General features: G+C 36.8%; 1 protein-coding gene across 1 annotated transcript; it reads left to right on the top strand.

Annotated features, from left to right (window-relative positions):
- The first annotated feature begins 890 nt into the window (after positions 1-890).
- Positions 891-16,681, top strand: LOC115438459 (schwannomin-interacting protein 1). Its single transcript, XM_030162108.1, has 7 exons — positions 891-1,224; positions 5,672-5,935; positions 8,832-8,956; positions 11,940-12,048; positions 12,303-12,428; positions 13,696-13,813; positions 15,411-16,681. Exons 2-7 carry the CDS (start codon positions 5,672-5,674, stop codon positions 15,509-15,511), a joined length of 843 nt encoding a protein of 280 aa, XP_030017968.1. The 5' UTR covers positions 891-1,224; the 3' UTR covers positions 15,512-16,681.
- The last annotated feature ends 827 nt before the right edge of the window (positions 16,682-17,508 follow it).

Here is a 17,508-nt window from a genome sequence, read left to right as displayed (position 1 = left end):
GCGCTATATGGACAAAAGTATGGGGACACATTAAATTCAGGTGTTTCTTTCCTAACAGAAATCTGGGATCTGGGATACAAAACAATAATGATAACTATCATAATATAGTTTAGGAAATATTGGTGTTTATATCTAAAATCAGCATCTTATGAGCAGTAGCCATGATGTGTCCCAATATTTTTGTTCATACAGTTTATAAACATATATACACAACCAATCAAAAGTTTGGACTCACCTTCTCATTTAAATGGCATGAGATGGACCGCAGATGGCCAACAAGTGCTTAACATCACTGGGAACTCCTGCAAGACTTGGAAAACATTTCAGGTGACTACCTCATGAAGCTCATCAAGAGAAAGTCAAGAATGTGCAAAACAGTAATAAAAGCAAAATGTGGTTATTTTGAAGAATCAAAAATATAAAACATGCTTTGAGTTATGTCACATTTTTTTAACTACATAATTCCATATGTGTTCATTCATAGTTTTGATGCCTTCAGTGAGAATCTACAAAATAAATAGTCATGAAAATAAAGAAAAACCAGGCGAGTCCAAACTTTTGATTGGTAGTGTGTGTGTATGTATATATATATATATATATATATATATATATATATATATATATATATATATATATATATTTATGTGTGTGTGTGTGTGTTTTGGAAGCAAAGATAACAATTTAAACAAAACTAACCAATGCAATGTAATGATCCCAATAAAAAAAAAAATATTATGACATTTGTCATTATTGTTTTGTATCCCAGAACCCTGTTAGAAAAGAAACACCTGAATTCAACGTGTCCAAATACTTTTGTCCAAGAAAATGACGACGAATCATACCAGGAAGACTTTTATTTTGAAATTCAGTAACCGGAAGTATCACTGGCGAATCTCAATTTATAAAGTCGTTCCTGCGCGTGAAATTCCTCAAGTTTGGATCTTTTGTTCGAAGTTTAAAGTAGAGAGGAATTTCTTTAGTGATACCAGGGTTAAAGATAAACGCTTTTAAAAGACATCTTCGGTAAAAGTACAGACAGAAACCAGTGAGTTTAGAGTGTTTGTGTTGTTCGACAGAGGAGTAAAAGTCCTATGGAAAGGAAAAGGAGGGGAAGGAGAAAGGTAACCAGGAGGAGCTGAGGAAGGAGCAGACTGGAGTGGACTACTGAAAACCAGCTAATGACAACTCACCAGCCTCAGCCCTGTTTATAGCTCTGGAAAACAGGTAAATCTTTCATTACATACTAGTGAAAGTTGGATGCAAGGACATTTTACCGCCACCCTTCTCATTTGAATCCGTCCTGGGGCTGCTCGGCCTGGTGGAAGGTACAGAAGGGTTGAGGGTTTAAGGCAGGGCCGTGGGCAGAGCTGTGGAGGATCTGGGGGATCCACATACTAATACATTTACTTAGTTTGTCTTAAGGATTACTAGTACAACGAAGTCCAACATGAGTGGGTGATGTGGGCAAAGTCTGTTATTACAGGAAGTGTGTCTTGGTTTTCCGTCTTGGTTATAAACAACAGGACAGTATTTGTTTTATTATTTTCCTTTTTTAGTTTGAATTTATAGCCTAATAATTTATGTTTATAGTGAAACTGTTCTCTCTCACTCTCCTTTGTGTTTGGGTTGTATTTATGCTAATGTTGTCACTGAATCTGTTCCTTTAGGAGGAACCCAAAGCATCCAACAAACTTATCTCATCTTATCTTATCTTATCTTATCTTATCTTGTATTATTTTATCTTATCTTGCCTTATATTATCTCATCTATTATTGTCTTATATTATCTTAACCCAAAACATCCAACAAACAGATATCTTGTCTTATCTTATCTTGTCTTATGTTATCTCATCTTATATTGTCTTATATTATCTTATCTTGTCTTATCTTATATTATCTTATCTTGTCTTATCTTATATTATCTTATCGTGTCTGATCATATTTTATCTTATCTTATCTTGTCTTACCTTATCCTATAGTATCTTATCTTGTCTTACATTTTCTTATCTTGTCTTATATTGTCTTGTCTTGCCTTATCTTATCTCGTATTATCTTGTCTTGTCTTATCTTATCTTATATTATCTTATCTTATATTATCTTGTCTTATAGTGTCTTATCTGGTCTTATATTATCTTATCTTGTCTTATATTATCTTATCTGGTCTTATATTATCTTATCTTATAGTGTCTTATATTATCTTATCTTGTCTTTTATTATCTTATCTGGTCTTATCTTATCTTGTCTTATCTTGTCTTACATGATCTTATCTTTTCTTATCTTATATTATCTTGTCTAGTCTTATCTTGTCTTGTCAGTTTCCATGTAAGTGTTTGGGTTTTAGCATTTTTATAGAACTCTGGAATTGAAAAGAATTGTTTCATTGTAAAATGCATAACCGCCTCATTCTAGTTGATCATATTTTGACTCTTACACTTTGTGTCTACACTATCCCAGCGTCTGAACCCTCTGTCAATTGGGACTTTTAAAGGGGTCAGTATCACTATGCGGTGCCTTTGGTGTCTCCTAGGAGAATGTAACTGTCACCATAAACACATTGCAAAATAATGTAATTCTGTGGTTTTATTATGAATGGGTAAACTCCATTGTGCTGGGAGGTGGGAAGTTTCCGACATCCAAGTAGGTAAATCAGCTAGGCGAATCAACAATGTGACGTCAACACAACAATGAGAGTTCAAGTTTGCAATGAAATAGAACTTCACACTGTAGAATTGGCTCATTCATCGTTTCGCCTCTTCCATCTCGTTTGTGTTTGTGAGAATACTGTACTGTTGACAGTCAAAATGCCTCTTCAGTAAGAAAGCAAATGGGAGCTTAGATCTGCAGTCCTCCATATTTGTTGTTTATGTTCAACATGGATTGTCTGGAATGCTTTGAGGTGGAATGGAGTTGACTGACTCCAGGTGGGATATATATCCTACCCCCGAGCACTAGGAACAGGCCCTTACACAAATATCAGTACGATTTTAAACCTCTTGAAATGTGATTTTATTATTTTCTACAATTTTTTTGAGGGAACTTACATGATTAGTGCATGTCCCTCATACTGTCCGTCTAACTTTAGTGACATTAACAAGTGTCTAACAGGGAAAAAAAAGAAATTAATACTTTTTGCAGGTTGTCATTATACTCAAGTTTTTTGATACAACAAGTCATTTTGATAATTTATATTTTACTGTCATAATAATATTTGACATTCTATACTTGTCCTTGAAACTGCAGTCCATCCTGTTACTTTGGGGGAATTGCCTTCTTTAATAATCTAGTTGATGCAATCACTGATGTCGTCAGCATTATCAGTTTGAGTGTCTTCATTGGAGGTGAAAACAGTCCACCAGAGCATTTACATTTCAAAATGTTCATCATTTTGTGTTTGTACTTAGATGCGGTCAAGCTCAGCATGTCCACCCTGTCACCACAAAATATTGTTTAATATAAAACTTTTCAGAAATTCAAAATGTATTAGTTGAACATTACACAGTCCTCTTTACCAACTCAAGGTCCAACATGTGGTCATTAAATGCTAACCTTAGCTAAAACTGTCCACCCTGTCTCTTATTTTTACATGTATTTGTTGGTGACAGGGTGGACAGGTTTATTTCATATTTTGTGGTCTACTTGCAAAAAAATGAATTAAAAATGTGGGAGCCTGACCATCATGCATTTCTAGCAGCTTACAGTCGACTTAAAAGTTAAGTGGAAAATCTCAAGTTTTATGTTTTTATATACATATATATATATATATATATATAGATATATAGATATATATAGATATAGATAGATATAGATATATAGATATATAGATATAGATATATATATATAGATATAGATATATTGAAGTGTGAAAGGCACCTTATAGTGATATCGACCCAGAGATGTTGTTGAACCTGTTATGATTTGTAAACTCTCAGTTGTTTTATAAAGTGGGCAAAAAGTATCCCTTCAGAATTTTTATTTTTTTCTCCTCGTATCTTGGCCTTGATTCTGTGTCACTCCCATTAGAGCTGCTGTCAGAGGAGCTCAGGCCAGGATCTGAAGAAAGATGTTGACCTCATACTTTACTATCAGCTGATAAAGTATCATGGATACTGAATTACAGGGGATTCTGGCTTTGTTGTGTCTATTATAGTTTAACTCGCTTTATTGTCCTTGTAGGGAAATTTGTTTTCTGCATTGTACCCATACTAATATACAGAGTTAACCTATATGCACCTGTTTTTAATGGCAGGGGAAACTGGAGGAAATCCATGCATTGAAAAAATTGAAACATACTTGCTGAGTAACCACTACCTTTACATCTTAGGAAATTCTTTTTTTTTTTCCTTCATGATTTTTACATTAATATAACTTAAATGGAACCTAAAACGGTCTGGGTGCTCTGAATAAGCCTTAAAATTGAAGGGAAAACCCTGTTAAAAGAGTATAGTTTGCAGTACAACAATATAAATGATACAGCGTCATCATCACATGAGAATAGTCATGTAACACAGCCATATAGCCTGAAGCTTGTAGTTTTGGTAGTTACACATAATAAATACACTTTAAGCTCGATAAAGATACAGATGCAATCAACATTTTTTTTTTTATCTTAAGAAGGAAATTCATTTTCAATCAGCTCAAGAAAATAAAGCCAAATGAAAAATAGAACAAGTAATCATCAGTTATCAGACTAAAGCACTGTACAGTCTGATGGCAGTGGAGGAGGAGAATGTTCTGTCAAATCAGAATGTGCAGCTGCTTCTATAGTTGGTTGCATGTTTATTTACCCACAATCCCCATGCAGTTCATTATCATATGACTTTTGTGGCACATCAATATAAATATATATATGTGTGTGTGTGTGTGTGTGTGTGTGTGTGTGTGTGTGTGTGTGTATATATATATATATATATATGTGTATATGTATATGTATAATACACAATATATAATATCTCCATTATAAAATGCAAAAATCCCGTAATCTGTTTGATTGTTGAGTGTTTCCTGATTTAAGGTGCATTGAAAACTAGAATTTATTTATTTATTGGTTTATTTAACAGGTACATTGTCCATAAATTAAATAGGGTTAGGCAAAAGAAGTCTTAACTTCAGCCTAAACCCTTTCGGTTGCATTATATATGGAACGATGGATATGTTGTTTTTTGTTTGTTGTTTAAAGTAATTAACGACCGAATAATCTACCACTACTACTACTACTACTACTACTATTACAACTACTACTACAACTACTAATTCACACTGATGTAAATACACCAGAATTGTCCTAACCCTTCCGCTGCCTTCCACATCCACATTCCATAGACGAAGGCAGCGGAATGGGGTCAGATTGACCCCAAGGAATATGCAACTAACTGCAATTTTTCATCTGCAGTCTTTGGACAGATGTTGTATTGTCATCCTAAAAGGTAGCACAAGCTTACAGACATACTATTTTTGAAACATAAATTTAAAATACCCAAACACAGACGAGTACAATACAAGTTTTACTATACAAAATTTGCAATTAATAACACATCAGACAAAATAAGTATAGAATTATTAAAATACACTTAGCACTTTTTCTTTTTTCATGATGTATATTTGTAAATCTCATGATTAGAAGAAGTCTTGAATTGTAAGCTATATGACCCTGTTTGTATTTTCTGTGTGAGCAGATGGAGATAGAAGGAGAGAAGGAGCGTCAGAGACAACAGAGAGACGAGAAGGAGTGTAACGAGGCGGAGGACGACAGGAACACTGATGATAATAGTGACAATGAAGAGGACGCTGATGAAGACTCAGAGGGAGCAGCACTTGTCTGGCAGGAAGGCTACAGTGAGGACAACGAAGGCCTTCCCATCATGCACTGGGAGGCACTGAGTCTGCGTATCGCCGAGTTGGAGAAGCAGGAAGAAGAGAAGAGGGAGAAGAGAGCAAAGGTCTGCGAGAAAACCTTTTTTTTTTCTTCCTGTTAGTCATCGCTGAACACATAGACCTAATCAGACCCAACACACAGTCAGATTCATATAGTGTTTGTATTTTATTTGCACAGTGACACGTTTTGGCATTTTGCCCTCTGTGCACCACCCCTTTGGATTTAAAATGAAGCAGTTGAGATTTGACTGAAGTGTGAACTTTCAGCTTTAATTCATTCACAAATCAATCAATCTTTATTTCAGACACAGAGGTCCATATAAAAAAATAAAACGACATAACAATAAAACAACCACACATACAGTAAAAATTTACTGTAAAAATTTTTTTAAAAATTCAAAAATTCTTCAGAAAAACTTTAGAAACTAGAAAAGCACTCAGAGAACACAGACCTCCACCCAGGCAGACCAGCCCCCCCCTTCACTCCGATCACCACCAAAATTTAATAATTTGTTCCTTGTGCCAGTATCAACATTTCCTGAAAATTTCATCAAAATCCATCCATAACTTTTTGAGTTATCTCACAAACAGACAAACCCTGATGAAAACATAACCTCTGCCGTTCCTTGGCAGAGGTAAAAAAAAAAATATTGCATCAGCCATTTTGGAATATCTGACCATTTTAGATCAATTCATTTGATTTTCAGTGGCTCAGAAGTAATTGGACAACTGAGTGACAAACTCTTTCATGTCCAGATGAGGCCTGTTCCCTGATTATTCTATGACATATTGAGCAGGTTAAAGGTCTCGAGTTGATTCCAAATGTTGAATTGGTATTTTGTAGGACATTGGAATTCTCAATATGGGGTCCCTATAGGTATCATTGCAAGTGAAGGAAGGTGTCATTCAGCTGAAAAAAACAATCAGTCTATCAATATATATCAATGTATCAGAGATGGCAAAAACTTAAGAAATAGCCAAAATCAGCATTTTGGAACGTTCTTAAAGAGAAAGAATCCAGCAACACCTAAAGGCCTGGAAGACCACAGAAGACAACTGAAGTGGATGATCACAGAATTCATTTGTTGGTGAAGAAAAACCTTTGACAACATCCAGTCGAGTCAGGAACACTGTGGAAGAGGTAGGCGTGTCATGATCAAAGTCTACAATCAAGAGACGCCTTCCACAATGTAAATACAGAGGGTTAATAACACATAAACCACTGTTGACACATCTGTATTTAAAATATAAAATAAAGAAAAGCCTGCTCAGTTACGGAAAAAGATTTTCTGGACAGATGAAATATTAACTTTTACCACAATGATAGTAAGAGAAAAGTATGGAGAAGGAAAGGAACCTAAGACCTTTGGAGTTAAAGACATGGGATGTTCCTCAGTAGCCAAGTCAGTCACTGGATCTCAGTCCAGTAAAGCAGCTTTTCAGTCACTGAAGATGAAACTGAAGGGAACGTAGAAAGAAGCAGCAATTGTAGGCAGCTGTAGTAAAAGCCTGGCAAAGCATGTCCAGGAGGAAACTGTATTTGGTCATGTCCATGGGTTCCAGACTTCAGGCAGTCACTGACTATGAAGGCTTTTCATCCAAATAATGTAACACAATCCTCATTTTTACAGCAATCTTAGTTTGTCCAATTATTTTTGAGCAGCTGAAAACAGAGCAAAAGTTTAAAATGGTTGTAATTCTTAAATCAGGGTTCCCACGGGGTTTTAAAAAGTCTTAAAAGTCTTGAATTTACAAATCTGCATTTAATTCCATAAAAAGTCTTTAAAAGGTATTAAATTTGATATGTTTATGCATTTGGCAGATGCTTTTTTCCAAAGCGACTTACAGGGGAAAACCAATCAAATCACTCAATCAATCAAATTTTATTTATATAGCGCCAGATCACAACAAAAAAGTTCTCTCATGACACTTTATTTACAGAGTTGGTTAAAACCAGACTCTAAGCCAATTTACAGAAATCCAACAGATATGGTAGGACTTAAGTTGTGTTGTCATAAACTTGTTCACTGTATTGTTTAAATGTGTCTGTTAAATGTCCAAGCTGCAAAGAAAGTAACGTTATTCTACCCAGTTACACACTTTCCAACTTGGCAGTTTATATTGAAATTAGGAACCGATTATCGCTAACTTTACAGCCCCCAGCGAGAAATGATCACAGAACATTCAGCCCAACGCACATGCAGCTCTGAGTCATGCTGCATCGCCCAAGAAAGCTGACTTTAAGAACTTTAAGGGATGGCTCACAAGGGAAAAGTAAGCATGGGGCAGTGCAAATTTAATAATGTCTGGTCGGAGAAAAGACCATTCTGGTGGAGACGGGTTTTCCTAAATTCTAGGAGTCATGAATTTTTGCCAGTATGGCCATGAAATTTGTCCTAAGTAGTCTTAAAAAGGTCTTAAAAAGTCTTAAATTTGACTTGTGGAAATCTGTAGAAACCCTGTAAATTACTGCAATATTTACTAAACCCTTTCACAAGACACACATCAGTTGTACATAATAATAACGTTGTTTTTAATCTGTCTCGCCAGGTTAGAGGTTAAATAAAATAAAATAAAAACATCTTGATTTCTTCATTTCAAATGTACTGTCTTGTACAGAGACAAAATGGCAAAATTTTTGTCGCTATCAAAATATATGCGAACCTGACTGCATTTATAGTTTATGAGGATATCTGTATCTCTGATTTCCACAGCAGAAAATCCTTCATAGAAACCTGTTACGTCATGGAAAACATGCTGCTACTATTTCCGAACTACCAGAGTATCCTTAGGTCTTTGAGTTTCCCTTCAAATCAGAAGTGCAGTGATTCTTTTCTGCCTGTGTATATGCTCTTTATACCTGTACCATGAATGTCCTTTAGTGGTGAAATGTCAGTGTTTGTCTGTGGATCGGGCTCAGCAGTACGTACAGTAACATGTCCTGGTTTGGTTGGTGTTCAGGCTGGAGTGTCTCTGGAACGAGGCCGGGCTCCTGTGGGCTGGGCCGAAGACCGGGGGAGGAGAGCCGAGAGCTGGGATGATGGAGATGACGCCTGCAACAGTCATGTTCTGGCTCTAACCTCCCGGTACAAAAGCATGCACTCACACACACACTGCTACAGTTAGTCATCTATAGTGTCATGTGTATGAGCTCATCTAGAAATAAGTGTCAGCGGCACAAATTAGACATCAGTAGTCGCTTTTCCAGTGACCCTCAAATTGCGCAAATATAACTTGCGCATGAAAATTTACCTAATGGAAATACAACAATTTCGCCAAAATTCTCATTTTTCGATCAAAAGTTTTTGCCCTGGCAAGAGGTGGTTTTTCAGGCGCAGTGCAAATGGTATATCACACAAAACTGCAATGGAAAGACCTTTTTCCACAACTAGAGTCACGTGAAATTAAAAAAACGGATGTTGATGGACGTTACAACAAGCGAAGAAGAAGAGTTTTAAAAGAAACATGGTGTGGTACGTGTGGACACACCAGGAAACTGAATAATTTTTTTATTTAGTACGAGATAGAAGGGTAATATATAATAATAATAATATGAATATATCTGTAAATCAACATGATATTCACATTCGTTGCCATGTTTATGGAATGACTTCTTGTGTCATCTCGTGATAATAAGTAAATAAATCATTGCATTTGTGATTTAATGGAAAAACCGACATTACGCGCTTCTGTTTTTTGACAGTTAGTAAATATTGGTAAAGTTTTCTTCTCTTCTCTTTCATTTTTAGACGCTTTTTCCAAAGCGACTTACAGGGGAAAACCAATTAAATCACTCAATCAATCAAATTTTATTTATATAGCGCCAGATCACAAAAAAGTTATCTCTTGACATTTTATATATAGAGTTGGTCAAAACCAGACTCTAAGTCAATTTACAGAAACCCAACAGAATTCTCCAGGAGCAAACACTTGTGACTGGTGACAGTGGCGAGGAAAAACTTCCCTTTAACAGCAGAAACCTCGAGCAGACCCAGACTCCTGGAGGATGGCCGTCTGCCTTGACCAGTTGGGGTTAAAGAGAGAGAGTAGAGAAGGGGAAAAAGAGAGGGCGATAGAGATAGAGACTGGGGGAGAGGGGGAGAAGGGGGGAGTAGGGGGAGACACATGGAGGCGGTTGAGGATAAGTGAGTGGTGATGATGAGGGCAGGGAAGAGGCCGGACCACCGCAGCAGGTCCAGAGATAATCGTGAAAGAATCTGTGGTTATCCTGGGAAAAACCTTATTAGAATATTTAAAATGGAATGTTTGAAAGTGCTAGGACAAGAGGTGCTCTCGGAAGAGCTGGGTCTTCAGGAGCTTCTTGAAGATAGGCAGGGATGACTCTGTTCTTGTAGCACTTGGTAGAGCGTTCCACCAACGTGGAACGACCCATGAAAAGAGCCTGGATTGTCTTGTACAAGGTCTGGGGACCACCAGACTACGTTCCCCAGATGAGCGGAGTGGTCGTGGGGCAACATAAGCTTTTATTAGTGCACCTAAGTAGACAGGAGCAGACCCACGGAGAATTTTGTAGGCTAGGATTAAAGATTTGAATTTGATGCGGGCAGCTATGGGTAGCCAGTGTAACTCAATGAGTAAGGGGGTGACATGTGCCCTTTTAGGCTGATTGAAGACCAGACACGCTGCTGCATTCTGGACCATCTGTAGTGGTTTGACAACACAAGCTGGGAGGCCTGTTAGAAGAGCATTGTAGTAGTCAAGACGGGAGATAACCATAGTCTGCACCAGGAGCTGGGTGGCCTGTTCAGTTAGGTATGGCCTGATCTTTCTTAGGTTGAACAGAGTGAAACGGCATGATCGGGTAACAGAGGCAACATGATCCGTGAAGGTCAACTGATTATCAATCATGACTCCCAAGTTACGTACTACACTGGTAGGAACCAGAGGTATGGAGTCAATAGTGATGGAGATGTCCTGCTGTATGGTTGGCTTAGCTGGGAAGACCAGCAGTTCAGTTTTGGACAGGTTCAGCTGAAGGTGATGGGCTTTCATCCATGCAGATATGTCAGAGAGACAAACTGAGATCCGCACTGAGACTGTGGAGTCATCAGGTGGGAATGACAGACAGAGCTGGGTATCATCAGCATAGCAATGATATGAGAAGCCGTGTGAGTGGATGATCTGACCGAGTGAGGTTTGTGCAGATGTCCAATGGAAAAGCAAGTAGTGAGGTTTTTTTGGGGCATTTCCAGAGCATCACAAAGAAACTATAGTGAAATTTACAGTTTTGCAATTAGTTAAACCCAGTATTTGTCCATTAAGTTTTAAAGTCAGAAACCCACTGAAGGATTCATACTGTAGACTTAAAAAAAAGTTGATGGTAAAATGGTTGTTCTGTTGTTGATGTATCATATTTCTGTTTGACCATCAACATTACTGGTGTTTATGTTCTGTGTCTCACTTTGGGACCTTCATGTTCCCATTGTCAGGAGGGACAAAATGAGCTGTTTTCACCCAACGCACACTTATGTAAGGTGTTTCCATTCTAAATGACATTAGGAATGGGTATTTAAATGTGTTTTTAACTTGAATAATCTAACCAGTTTAAATGAAACCTGTGCCCTCCAAACCAAATCAAAATAATAATAATAATTCTAAAAAGGAATGAGTGAACCACAAGTTTATGTATATTATATATTTTTTGTTTTTTATATGTATTTTTAGTTATGTGTAAGTGTACCTTCATTTATTTTTTAAAGCATTTAAACACTTTTACTTAATTAGTCAAGTCTTAAAAAACACTTTGAACATACTTAGCGTTTTGACTAATCAACTAATTGATTATTCATGTACATCCCTATGACATATCATACTTGTACTTTGCATTTTTGCCAACAAATGTCTATGTAAACACGCCATGATCCATGCAGAATGAAACAGCCTCAGCATCAAAAGGTTCACAGCTACCTCACTGTTAAAACATTTATAGTGTAATATTCAGTTGTTTTTATTTGCTTAGATGGTTAACATTAACTAGCTTAGTTATCAAATAAAACTATAGCTTTTATTTAAGGAGATTTTATGTTCAACATCCACTGTGTTCTCTAGTCTACAGACGCAGATGAACCTGCAGCTTTGCTTCATTAACAACAGTGAAAGTGAGGAAGAGGAGGAGAAGGAGGCAGCAGTGAGTAAGAAGGAGAGCTCCAACACACAGGTAAATACTGTTACACTAGTCTTTAAACACTGTCATATCTGAAGGTTAGATCCACTACTAAGTCTGATTCAGTTCACAACACCTGCTTTCTCTGAGTCACCGTTTTATTCCACGATGCCCCACGTGGACACTTACTACTGAAACTGAAGCTGAACGAAGCTGGCTGTGTTGTGTTTGTGGTTTTATGATGAATGCTATATAAAACCAAAGGCTCTCAGTAATCAGCTAATGTTGATTCATTTGAATGTGTGCAGGTGACTGCTCACGCTCAGAAGAATCCTCAGCCTTCTGCAAAATCAGAGAAACCCAAAGCACCCCGAGGCTTCAGGAACACTCTGAGGAGCCTCCGAGACCGGCTGAGGACAGACCACAAACCACTGGTGAGATACACATCCCAGATGATCATAATAATAGTAATAATAAAAATAATAATAATAATAACACTGGTCTACAATTTTTTAGAAATGATTTGCTTCAGACATTAAATGTGCTAAATGTTACGTATTTTAATAAGATTAATTGGAAAATAAATGACAAAAGTGCCGGTTTGTTGATGTTTTCAAGGTATATGATAAGTGTGTTATTACACATATATTGGTTTATGTACATTTATATAATAGTTTTATAAATCTTCCACTGAATAGAACCTGTAAAGTGAATGTACTCTAATGTGCAGACAGTGTTTTGAAGTAGATCTTGTAGCTCTGAGACAAATATTCCTTTTGAGTCAAACCCATTCTCTCGTTAATTCTTGAATTTCACATTTTGACCCAAGGCTGTATCTTGGAAAGTTCAGCCAACCAGCATTTTTGACTTGATTTTTCTTTATCAGTAACTCTCATGTGGTAAAATTTCTTTACTTTTATTCTGGAAGCATTTTCCTTGTAGACCAGTGTATTAATAATATGATAATGACGATGATAATGATAATAATATTTGTAGTAACAAATTAAAAAAAGGCGTTTAAAATATGTGACCCAGAAAGATTCAAGTGCAACATGAGCTGAAGAAGAGGCTGAAGCAAGCAAAGAAGGATATTGAGTTTGCCTCTTCTCTCCTCTGCTTTCCTCCACATTAAACACAGGTGTATGGACAAAAGTATTGGGACATGCTGAATTCAGGTGTTTCTTTTCTAACAGGGGTCTGGGATACAAAACAATAATGACAAATGTCATAATATAGTTTTATATTGTAATAAATATCATTTCATTGGTTAGTTTTGTTTAAATTATTATCTTTGCTTCCAAAATGCCAAATTACTTAATTTCTCTAAACATTTATTGAGTTGTTTGTTTTTTTTTTATCTATGACTATATTTTTTTGTGTTCTACCTCTAAATTTCTAAAATATTTTTTGTGCTCCGACTGTAAATCCTAATTTTTTACCACAACTTCACATACACTTACTATTTTATTTCCCTTTAAACTTTAAGGAAATATGGATGTTTATAAAGTATATGGACAAAAGTATTGGGACACATCATGACTACAGCTGTAAGATGTCCTGTTCAAGATGTTTTGAGATGATAATAATAATGTCATTCTCAACAAATGACAGTGAGATTTCAATACTGTGTAATATCTCTATGAAGTGTGCAAAACCATGCTGATTTTCTGTCTCCTATTTTTTCCTGTTTCCTGCTCTCAGACTGCGACTCGTGCTGATGCTGTCATCCAAAGAAGACATTTGGAGCGCAGTGATTTACAGAGTTTCACTGTCAAAGATCTCAATAAACTCTGCACATCTCACAGACAAGCCATACAAGGTACCTGAACACCGATACATACAGCAGTAATTCCCACTGCAACATAAGTTCACTACATTTCTAAATGTAGGGTTTGTACAGGTGCTTGAAATCCTTGAAAATGCTTGAATTTCAATGTTGTGTTTACAGGGTCTGAAAAGTGCTTGGATTTTAGTTTAAGTGCTTGAAAGTGCTTGCAATTATAACCCTGTGATGTGATTTAATTTTTTTTTTTTTAATATTAACCTTGCCGGGTTGGATTGCAAGCCAAAGATGCTTACAGAGAGGTGATACGTTTTGAAAAATAAAACTTTATGTCAAAAAAGAAAATTAGTGGGTGTTCTTAGGTTGACTGCAGGTACATTTTTATCTTAATCTTTGTCTCAGTGCGAGTGTGTCTGAAGAACACCAAGTGGCTTTCCTGTTTTTTGGGGTTTTTTTTTTGATAAAGCTTTGTGTTCTCCTTTAATTTCTAAACTTTTTGCTATTATCAACCATAATTTTAGATATCTATAGCCTAATACAATGTACATCATTGTGATTAGAGGTAGACCGATATATCGGGCCAGAATATTGATTTTTTTTCAATATCGGTCATCAGCCGTAATTTGTTTTTTTTGAAAGACGATATTTGATCAGTAATAAAAATGTTATAAGATATTTGATCAGGCACCTGTATGGGCAGCACTTGAAGTTCAATAATTGTTAAAAGAGTACTATGTGTACACGTAGTAGAGGTAGGGAGGGAGATCTTGGAAAAGTGGTTCAAGTAAGTTACATTTTGAGGGGGGGGACAAATGACAGTTGAGTTTGATAGACATATCACCATTCAATCATTTCAGTGGGCCGGTTAAAATGACTGGATGGTCATTTTTCAGTCCTGTCCGTTCCACAGGTGACTACATTTATTTATTTTTGTGTTAGAGCATTTAATTAATTGGTTTCAATCAGGATGTGAAGGGGATTTTAAGCAATATGGTAAAAACATCTCTTACCCCGCCTTTAATAATTTCATTTATGTTGCTGCATAAAAGTCTTCATTATCTGAGTGTTTCAATTGTATTTTACAGTCAATGTGCTTTTTAAAAAAAAAAAAAATCGGCCTTAAATATCTTCCTCAAAAATCAGCTGTAGATATCAGCCTTAGAAAAACCCATGTCGGTCGACCTCTAATTGTGAAAAAAAGTGAAAAAAGTAATCATGAGTGTATGTATTCTTATGTATTTAACCCCAGCAATAAGGTGATGTGCTGGAAAAATTGGAAAATGACCCTTAAAAGTGCTTGAAAAGGGCTTGAACCCAGGTTCTTTTGTTGGAAGCTCCAAGAATAAGTCCGGATTCATCCTGGTCTCATTTTTATAAATTTAATTTGATTTGATCTGATCACAAACAAAGCATTACTTGGTACTAAGGATCCACACCAAGGAGGAAATGGATCCAGACATTCTAATGCACATCACTTTTATAATCCTTGTAAACTGATCTTCAAACTATGGGCTGACCCCTTGTGTAAATGACCAAACTTGACTCTACTGAAGGAAACAAGTGGACTTTTTAAACATTCATCACCCGACGACCATGTCAAGTTTTTTTTCTGTTCATCTTGTGTTTGTGTCAGACCTGAGTTCAGAGCTGGTGGGCCGTCTCCAGGTTCGGGACCAGCTGAGAACGGAGCAGGATGCCATGCTGTTGGAGGTCCAGGATCTGACGTCCCTGTGACCCAGTCTATCCCCATAGGTCCTGCTGTCAGGATTCTTCCAACCACCACACAGACATTTTGGCACCAATGCTGTGAACATAAATGGATATCAGACGATGCCAGAAACATCTCAGAGTGGCCATTCACTGTGAAGAGGGTCCTCCCTCAAAGGACCCCCTATTGCACCGTATTGTTCATGTCGTTTCTGTTTTATGTTTGAAAGTATTTTTGTATGGCACTACGAGTGTAGCAGCAACGAGCGATCAAAGTTATCGTGCAGCAGGTGTTTGATTTTGGGGATCTGTAAAGTGAAAATGAGATGCTCTGCTGATTTTTTTTCTTTTTTTGGGGGGGATAATGTATCTGTTTACTTCAGTGAGTTCAACTTTGCTGAATGATCACAAAATATTCAAAGTTTTGCTCTTAGTCCAAAAAAGACCGAATTCCTAATATTCCTTCCTAATTTCCCTGTTCACACACAACTACACAGTCCCAAATTAAAAATTTTTTTCAACATTTGATCACAATCTATTGATATCCTCCACGATATCACGAATCTGAAAAGGAATAATCAATACATCTGCACTTAAGTTTATTTAGGGATGAGAATGATGGTAGATGTGGTCTTCCTGATGGATCATAGCAAGCAGTGTCAGATGTGGAGTGGATCTACATTTATGCATACTGGTGGGGGTCCTTTACATGTTATTATCAGCCTTTCGATGCACTCTATCATGACCCGGGTGAGTGCAGATCGGTGAAAGTAAGGCATGACACTGTTGAAGTGTTTGGCGCAGGTACAGTGGTAGATGTTGAAACAATAGGCTTAGATACTGAGGTCTTAAATACGATCTCTGAACCACTGAGCACTGCTGCAGAAGGACACTGCCCAGGATACCATAAGGGAATGCAGCTTTGTAGGGGTGGACATCAGCCCTTTTTCCGCTGTAGTAACTTTTCCAGGAACTTTGGAAAAACCTCAGCACATTTCCACCAGAATCGTCAGTGTAAAAAAAACTGTCCCTCAACCCCAAATTTCCTTGACAAAAACTGTCAGCAAAAGAGCACACTGCTAAAATCAAAATCTTACCAAGTCTGTTTTTCTCATTTCTAGACAAAATATCTCATCACACTTACAATAAGACATAATCACCTAAAGAGTAACTTTTCAGTGAGATATAAGAACTTATTTTTAGACACTTATTTCCAGATTTTTTTGTTTAATTCAAGCAAAAAAAATCTGGAATTAAGTAAGATTTTTAAGATCTATTGTCTAAAAATAGTTGGCGATTTTTTTTTTTTTTTTTGCTTGAATTAAGCAAAAAAATCTCCCAATTGAAGAAGTGAAAATTGTCTCGGTTCTTGAAATTAGGTTTTCAAGATCTATTGTCTAAAAATAAATTCTTATATTTCACTTAAAAGTTACTCTTTAGGTGATTATGTCTTATTTTAAGTGGGATGAGATATTTTGAGTAGAAATGAGAAAAATACATTTGGTAAGATTTAGATTTTTTTTTCCAGTGCATATTCTGCAAACGCACCCAAAAAAGCCTGGACCTTGTCAAACGTATATTCCAAAGAGCTTCATTGGAATACATTTACAAGTGTGGTGCAATTGCAAAACTCACAGATTACCAGGAATTAACCCAGGTAGGCAAATACCTGGGAATCAGGTGGAAAAGGGGCTTTTGCTTAGATTTGATTCTCACCTCGTTTCTGAACTGGAGGTTGAAGGTGATGTTGGAAGCCGTGAAGCGTTGAGGGCATCCGGTAGTAATGGATCTGCTTGTAGTCTGTGATGCAGTTAATGCTCTTCCACGTCCACTGGGCTCATTTGAGGAGACGTTGCCCTGTATTTTTTGAGAATTTGGTGTCTTTATGACCCTTCCATTGGTTCAGGCTTGGTCGTGTGTTCTCAGTACGGACCAAACAGTATTCAACCAGGGTTTCTGGTCAGGTTGGACAGTGATGTTTCAGTAGTTGTTACATCCTCCACACATTGGTTGATGTAACCTAT

The sequence above is a fragment of the Sphaeramia orbicularis genome, chromosome 18 (assembly GCF_902148855.1).
Source record: "Sphaeramia orbicularis chromosome 18, fSphaOr1.1, whole genome shotgun sequence".
In the NCBI taxonomy this organism is placed as follows: Eukaryota; Metazoa; Chordata; class Actinopteri; order Kurtiformes; family Apogonidae; genus Sphaeramia; species Sphaeramia orbicularis.
Note: the sequence above shows the minus strand (reverse complement) of the source record. Positions and strands in the feature narration are given on the sequence as shown.